Source organism: Chaetura pelagica, unplaced genomic scaffold (assembly GCF_000747805.2).
Source record: "Chaetura pelagica isolate M959 unplaced genomic scaffold, ChaPel_1.0 scaffold248, whole genome shotgun sequence".
NCBI classification, from domain to species: domain Eukaryota; kingdom Metazoa; phylum Chordata; class Aves; order Apodiformes; family Apodidae; genus Chaetura; species Chaetura pelagica.
In genome coordinates, this window is record NW_009954309.1 from 831,918 (window position 1) to 839,829 (window position 7,912).

Here is a 7,912-nt window from a genome sequence, read left to right on the forward strand (position 1 = left end):
GCTGACTTCAGAAAGACTTGTGAGAACTTAGAAGTGCTGAAAACCAGAACCCTGCCTGCCTATGAACTTGGGCCTGGTCAGTAGGTGTTCATCTTAACATGCTGCAAGGGATAGTTCAGAGCCCACACAGATCGACTTTGCGAGCACCCGAGTACAAAAGAACATTTCCCCCAAATCTGCTGGGGAACAATCTACTGCTTCCACCTAAGAAACTTGCATTTAGCCTCATGCATTTATTTCTCTACTTTCTTCTTGGTGTACAAATCCCAGGTCATCTGAGGATGGGTTCAGTTTATCATTTAATATCCCTATAACTGCACCATTTCCAGCCTAGGCCTCACCATATTCCATTACCAAAAAAAACACAAAAAGGCATAAATGATCTTTAGACTTTCCCCAACTTACCAGCTTCTGGAGTTTGATTTTAGGAAATGTTCAGCTGCATTGTAAAAGAAAAAACTGCAGTAAAAAGTATTCAGAGGAATGTTCTGTCTAACAGTAAAAGTAGACAGGCCAAGCCTACAGATCTGCTTTTATTTTGGTACACACGTTACAAAGCAGAACTTCATGTAAAAACCTTAAGCCTTCTTGGTTTTGGTCACTTACAAAACCCAGCAATTCCCCTAATGAAATGTGCTCCCTGCATGCAGGCTACACCTTGATTAATGTCCATTTCTACCTTCAGAGCATGTGTAGTATCTCAGCAGTGCAGGTCTTGTACAGGTGACACTTGGCAAGGAGAAGAGAGAATGTCACCCTAACTAAGCTGGTCAGTGAAAACATTATTGAACAATGTGGTCACATATTCTAAGCAGAAAATTGGAGAACAGACATCGCTTTAAAAAAAAAAAACAAACACTCAATAATAGAGTAAATAAAGATAAAGTAAGATCATTTTAATGGTAGATTAAATTAGGGTTTAATCCAAATGAGGAAAAAAGTTCATATTTTGTCACCAGGAGTAACTGAACCCAGTAACCTTATGCCAACACAACAACAGTGAATCATCATCACTAGGCATTGAAAAGCCTAGATTGGATCATTTTCTATTAAGTCCTATGGTCATTTAAACAATAAGTCAAGGAACTCACACCCTGTTCACTAAGCAGGAAATCGAGTCTAGATGTTCCCAAAGACCCATAACATAAGACACCCGCTTTGCTTGCCATTTAAAGCCTGTCTTCTTGTCTCCCAACACCACCACCTTAACAATCAGAAAATCTTCAGATACTCCCCTCGAAAAACCTACTTAATTGGCCACAGTCTGGGAGCACACACTGCAGGAGAGGCGGGAAGAAGGTTCCGAGGCATCGGGCGGATAACAGGTAGGCTGCTCGCTGGGAAGCAGAGCTGATGGAGAAAATTCCTAAAGGAGAGGAGCTCACAGCACACCCATCTGTAGACTGGAATTGAATTCTTGGCACTGCTGGAGGCACCTTGCACAGAGACAGGCGAACTTTATGCTTCTCAGAAACAAAGGTTACATCTTCTTTCTCTAGTTGGGTTAAAAACTCTTCAGTGGAAGGATAAAGAGAGTTTATCTGTTTGTAACGTTACTGTTACTCATTCGGTTACATCAAGCCCTACACAAAGACAAAGCAACCTACCAAGGATCTCTAGTTTTTCCTATCTATCTGTAAAGCTTTACAGGTAATAAAATGTTTCCTTCATAATAATACAATGCCTTCACGTAGCCTATGGGAAAATATTATACTTGGAATAGGTTTGCAGAAAGGTTCACAAAACTATGTTATTGCACATTTTTTTTCAGTTTAGCTTAGAAATCACATTATTATCATTCAGCATGTCTCATGCAGTACTAAATATCTGATGTTCTAATTTGTCAAAAGAAATATTAACAAGTGCAACACTTCTCTCCCTCTCTCAACCAATAAATGTGGGGTTCTCTTAGGCTTAGACCCTGCTGGACCCTATTTTGAAGGCACTTCTCCTGAGGTGAGACTGGATCCATCAGATGCAAACTTTGTTGATGTTATTCACACTAACGCTGCCCCCTTTCCTACTGCAGGTAAGTGTTCACATGCAAGTAAATAACTCCAGGGATGGGCATGTCACTGAGACATTGACATCATACCATGTGTATCTCAGGGCTTGGAATCAATAGCACCAGTGGTCACCTGGACTTCTACCCAAATGGAGGATCTGTGATGCCTGGATGCACTGATTTAATTCCAGAGATGAAACAGAGTGATTTTGAAGTTAACCTTGCAGGTAAACATACATTCCCAACATGCATAGTACTTTAGTTACATTCAGGCCTGAAATGTGAATTGTGATAGTAACAGTTTGGGAGAAAAAAAAAAAAAAAATTTTGCCTGCTTACTCTAAGTAAGAAAAGGAAATAAACAATAAAGGTTGGATCAGCTACAGGGAGCACTGTATGGAAAGGAAGTATAATACAGGTTTAAGATTTGCTTCTGTAATTTGAAATTGGATCTGAAGAACACACAAGAGAGTCTGCAAATCTGACAACCCAACAATCCCAGGAGGATGTTTTCCTGGGGTGCACAAAGAAGAGTGTGGCCAGTAGGTCGAGAAAGGTCATTCCCCCTCCTCTGATCTGCTCTGGAGAGGCCGCATCTGGAATACTTTATCCAGTTCTGGGCTCCCCAGTTCAAGAGAGATAGGGAACTACTAGAGACAGTCCAGCAGAGGGCAACCAAGATGACTGGGGGTTGGAGCATCTCCCTTATGAGGAAAGGCTGGGAGAGCTGGGACTCTTCAGCCTGGAGAAGAGAAGGCTGAGGGAAGACCTTATTAATGCCTACAAATATCTCAAGGGTGGGTTCAGGGAAGATGGAGCCAGACTCTTTTCAGTAGTTCCCAGTGACAGGACGAGAGGCAACGGGCACAAGCTGGAACATGGATTTCTGTTTAAATATGAGGAAAAACTTCTTTATGGTGAGGGTGACAGAGCCTTGGGACAGGCTGCCCAGGTAGGTTGTGGAGTCCCCTTCTCTGGAGATATTCAAGACTGGATGCAGTCCTGTGGAATGGGCTCTAGGGGACCCTGCTTTAGCAGGGGGTTTGGACTGAATGATCTCTAAAGGGTCCATCCAACTCTGACAATTCAGTTGGACTGGGTGATCTCTAGAGGTCCCTTCCAACTCTGACAATTCCATGATTCCAGGCTGAGACAGGCCTCTCATGACAAAACCAGCAGGGTGACACCACCCCCTTTGGTTTCTTGAAAATGCTGCAAAGGTATCTGGCACTTATAAAAGCATAAATAAGGGAAAAGCACTTTGTGTCTCCAGGGACAGGCCTTACCTCTCCAGCTGAGACACCTCACTCTTCACAGGCTTTTGAGAGGTTGGCAGGAGGCTGGTGGATTCTTTTTGCTCCATTAAGCCTTTTAAAACTGTAATGAATGTCATCTTGCTGTGATATTTCATGTGTGTATATACATATACACATATATATGGCTGTCTTAAAAGGGACTATTGCACCATAGCAGACCAATGCAACTCCCTTGAAATCTTGGGGTAACTGGCACAGCTATCTGGAGAAAACAGACAAAATAGCAACTTCTACTGCAGCTACAAATGTGTGAATTCAGACAGGAATGACTACAGGACCACACTGCCTTGGCTGTTTCCATGGTGAGGCAAGTGCAACTCTTGTACAGGGGAGCAGGAGGTTATTTCATGAGTGCTCAGAAACTTTGTTCCAACAGATCTTCCAGTCATTGGGACGTGCCATCACTCACGCAGCCACGAGTATTTCCTTCAAAGTATCCTCTATACCTCTGGATTCCTTGGATATCCCTGTGAAACCTACAAAGCCTTTGAGTCAGTAAGTGTATTGGCCCAGGAATGGGTGAGCTAGAAACAAAATCATCCAGGCCTCTGCACTCATGATGGAACTGCTCTGCATACAGTGCACTTGGATGCTGGTGGCTGTGCTCTCATGGTGTGGGGTGGTAGGAGAACACACTGTGATGCACAGCACAGAGTGGCTCCATCAACTATTCCACTCTGGAAAACTAATCCTGAAATGTAGATGATATCACCAAATAAGAAAAAAAACCTAACATGTACAATTCTAGCCATAAACATTTAAGCAAAGAGCACATAGGTTAGATGCATCTACCCTACTGATTCTTGGCTGGAAGAAGAGACATTTGGAGCCTCCAAAATAATTTACTCTTCTCTAATTTACACTGAGCACTGATTAGAGCACCTAAATAGAAGTATTTATTAATTATGGGGTTTTTTTCCTTCCACATCATGTTGCAAAGTGGATACAGGTAAGTTCCCTTCCCCTGGGAGGGTAAAATGGGCTTAGATTTTGTCCTAGACTCCAGCTGAAAAATGTTTGAACTAGGGAGTTTCAGCCCATCATCCACACAGGTATTAAACCTGCCCATTTCCACACCCACTTGGTTCATGCACGAGTGCAGAAACCGTTACCCAAAACAAGTTCATCCAGTTTTGGAGGTAAGAGGTGACAACATGCAGCACTGCCACAGCTCTGCAAGATCAGACCAGCATCTTGAGCCTTAATTTTGTCAGAGGGAGGATGAAAAGAAATACTCCCCATTAACTAATGATGTTATTTGCCCTAGGGAGACTGCTTCCCATGTACACGTGAGGGATGTCCCATGATGGGGTACTATGCTGACAGATTCCCAGAGAAACTGAAGAGAGTAAACCAAAAGTATTTTTTAAATACAGCAGCAGACCCACCTTTTACTAGTAAGTGAAGGAGGTTTGTTACAGTTGATCATGTGTTTGAACAGTGGTTACCTTGATGTGATTTACAGCCCTGCACTTCTGTTGCTTCTATAAATGAGTGTGAACATCTCTAACAAAAAAATTGCTGCACTAGTTACCAAAATTCAAGCTCACTGGGCTTGTCATTTGTTAACTGGAATGCATTCCAGTTAGGAAAAAAAACAAAAAACAAAAAACTTTCCAGTTAAGTAGCATTTTTAGATCTCTCATATCAATAACAGTTGAGTTTTGTTTTATTTTACTTCTCTTTATGTAGGTTGGAGACAAAAAGTATGTATCAAACTGTCTGGTGTAAACAAAATGAAGGGGGACATAAACCTAATTTTCCATGACACAGAGGGGAACACAAAAGAATATGAAATTGCCAGGTAAGATAAATTAATATTTCCCTATAGTATTTAATGCTGCTGACCTTAATTTACACATTTTCCACATAGTTAAGCAGTGCAAACACTTATTCACTGTTGTGGGTGTTCTGTTTAATATCAGATGTAAAAAACAGTTCTCATAGATAAGACCTATGAGGGCAGATGGATGGTTGCAAAAAGGAAATGGAAGTCGTGGCCTTTCCATGAGTTATGTGACTTCACAAGAAATTAGAAATGCGGTTTGATAGCAAAAGTGCTGTGCTTCACTGCAGACATGTAAAAGTGGATACCTCCTTCCAACCTAGGACATATTAAAAGCCATCACTGCTATATAGCAGGCACATTTATATGGTCTGGCCAGTGAGCTTTGTTCATAGCTCCTATCATCCCTCACTGACTACCAGAAGAGCAGCTCCCACTGCCTCCTGCACCTGCTCTGAAACAAGCACTTCCACATATTCTCCCACCATCCCCTGTTCTTGTGCAAGCTGAAGCCCCACAGAGCTCCCAGTTTATCTGTAAAATCCTCCCTGAAGACCTTGCCTGGAGCTCTCCCTGCAGTGATTCCTGCAAAGCTCAGCACACTGGGGTGCTGGAGGCAGCTCCAGCCTCCCCCTTATCATCTCCCAGGGGTCTTCTGCCTCATGCACATTTAAAGCTTTCAGTATTGTGTCTCATCCTCTCCCTGTTCAGAGCACAACACCCCAGAGTCCTGGTCCAGTGTCCCCTGTCCTGTTCAGCAAAAGCACAAATTTCTTTTCTAACAAAGGGGAAAACCCAAATCTTGTGGAGAATGTGATTTAGTTCAGCAGTCTGTTAGCTGTTAAACTTAGCATTGTTGTCTTCATTCCGTTTGCAGTGGAGTCCTCTCTCAAGACCAAGTTTATACACAATACCTTGATGTTGAAGTTAACCCAAAAAATACAAAAAAAATTGAATTTCAGTGGAATAAAACTGTATTTACTCTGCTGTGGGCAAGACTGGGAGCAGAAAAAGTAGAGATAATTCATGGAGAAGATGGAAAGAGGTAAGATTATCCGTTTTACAGGTCAGAAATAATGGGAAAGGAGTGCAAAAACTCTGGGGGATAAGATTGAAAAATGATCTTAATAAATTGGACATATGGTTTGCAATCAGCAATGTGAATTTCATTAATGACAAGGGCAAGATTACACTTTGGACAGAAAATCAAGTGTTAGAGTACAAAGCAGAGAATAATTGTCTGGAAAGGAGTACAGCAGTGAATAACTTGGAATGTATGATGTTTTGCCACAGCAAAACATTCCCAGGTGCATTCCCAGGAGTATTACACAGAAGATCTAGGGAGTAATTTCTCTAATCTGAATAACTGGCATAAGACTGTAGCCAGAAGCAGGGTCACTTTCAAGTTTGGAGAGCATGCTTCAGGAACAATGCACACAGGCTGAAGTCTGGAAAAAGAGCAAAAGAGATTTAGAAAACTTGGTCTGTATGGAGCAGCTGAAGGAAATGTGTTTCTCAATAAAGAAAAGCTTGGAGAGGAGCATAAAAACATATGCATAAGCTGTCTGTGAGGGGCCATATATTAGCTGGTTTTAGGTCAGGGCTTAACTGACCTAAGAAGAAATAATATTGGTTAGATATTAGGAAAAAAAATCCCTTATAGTTTGGCATTGGCATGGAATATTTATAGAAGCTGATGAAATTCCTTTCAGTGTGAGCTCCTAAAAGAAGCTGCAAAGGTCTGGGTGGGACAGTCTAGTTAAGCACCCAGCCTAAATAAAGGGAACTTAACAAGATACCTTTCTGACTTGATCTAGAGCTCTGTGTTTGTCAATCTAGAGATTAATCTTCCTCATGTATTAAAACTCAAATTTTACAGCTGGTCCCCCAAAAAAGGAAATGCACCTTCTTACTATTAATACACAGATGACAATATTCTGTACAGCAGACTTTTAGGAAGGCTTAAGTGGGATTATGGATCAACCTAACAACCTTCAAGGTGACAACTGACAACCTTTCATTTTTCTTTGGGGGAAATTAGGTAAATAAACCTTGACTACAGTATTTTTTTTTCCCAGGTCAACTTTTTGTGGACATGGAACTGTGACATATGGAGTTCCCCAGCTACTTACACCTTGCTAGAGGTCACAGAGTGCAACTGTTCTGCACAGCTGAGCAAACCATCAGTCCTGTGCATGGGAATGTCGCTACATGCAGCTATTAAAGCAAAAATTAAACTCTCTTGTTGCTTCCTTTATTATTTCAGTCCTTTGCAAACACACTTGTCTGTTTTTCAAGTTTGAACCAAGTTTATTTTGCTTATAGCTATAGAAGCAACTGGAAATCATATCTGCTAAGATCCATTTATAACCCCGCACAAACTTATTCTAGTAGTGCCTCAAGAAAAGCAGGTAAGAATTGTTTCCCACCGCATTGATAAGCTGCCAGATTTTCTGCCTATCAGCCACTCTCAAGGCAGCACGTTGCATCAGCACACCCATAGGCTGGAGAAAGTCCCAAACACCTCCTTTCTGCAGCCTCCACTATTGCTCACCCATTTTCCAGCCCCACACAAGAGCAGTGCCCTAAAGTGGACGCTGTGGGATGAGGCAGGAACAGATCAAGACCAGGATCTCTCTTCAGCAGGTCAGAACAGCCCTTTGGACACAGCATTTTCAGGGAAACAACAGGGAAAGGCAAACCTCAAGTGTTCCCTGCTTTGGAGGAAACCGAACAGCTAAATCACAGACCTGGCTGCTGTTTAATTTCAAACACATACCTTTGCTGTGGCCACTGACAATCCTG

At 42.0% G+C, this 7,912-nt stretch overlaps 1 protein-coding gene across 1 annotated transcript in view; it reads left to right on the top strand.

Annotated features, from left to right (window-relative positions):
• LOC104394394 (pancreatic lipase-related protein 2-like) overlaps nucleotides 1-7,249 on the top strand; it is a 26,206-nt gene extending 18,957 nt beyond the window's left edge. The window contains exons 6-13 of the mRNA XM_010003980.1: nucleotides 1,217-1,325; nucleotides 1,913-2,029; nucleotides 2,110-2,232; nucleotides 3,698-3,816; nucleotides 4,589-4,718; nucleotides 5,014-5,125; nucleotides 5,985-6,152; nucleotides 7,186-7,249. Of these exons, the coding sequence (XP_010002282.1) occupies nucleotides 1,217-1,325; nucleotides 1,913-2,029; nucleotides 2,110-2,232; nucleotides 3,698-3,816; nucleotides 4,589-4,718; nucleotides 5,014-5,125; nucleotides 5,985-6,152; nucleotides 7,186-7,249 (942 nt within the window). The remainder of the gene's footprint in view (nucleotides 1-1,216; nucleotides 1,326-1,912; nucleotides 2,030-2,109; nucleotides 2,233-3,697; nucleotides 3,817-4,588; nucleotides 4,719-5,013; nucleotides 5,126-5,984; nucleotides 6,153-7,185) is intronic.
• Nucleotides 7,250-7,912: the final 663 nt, after the last annotated feature.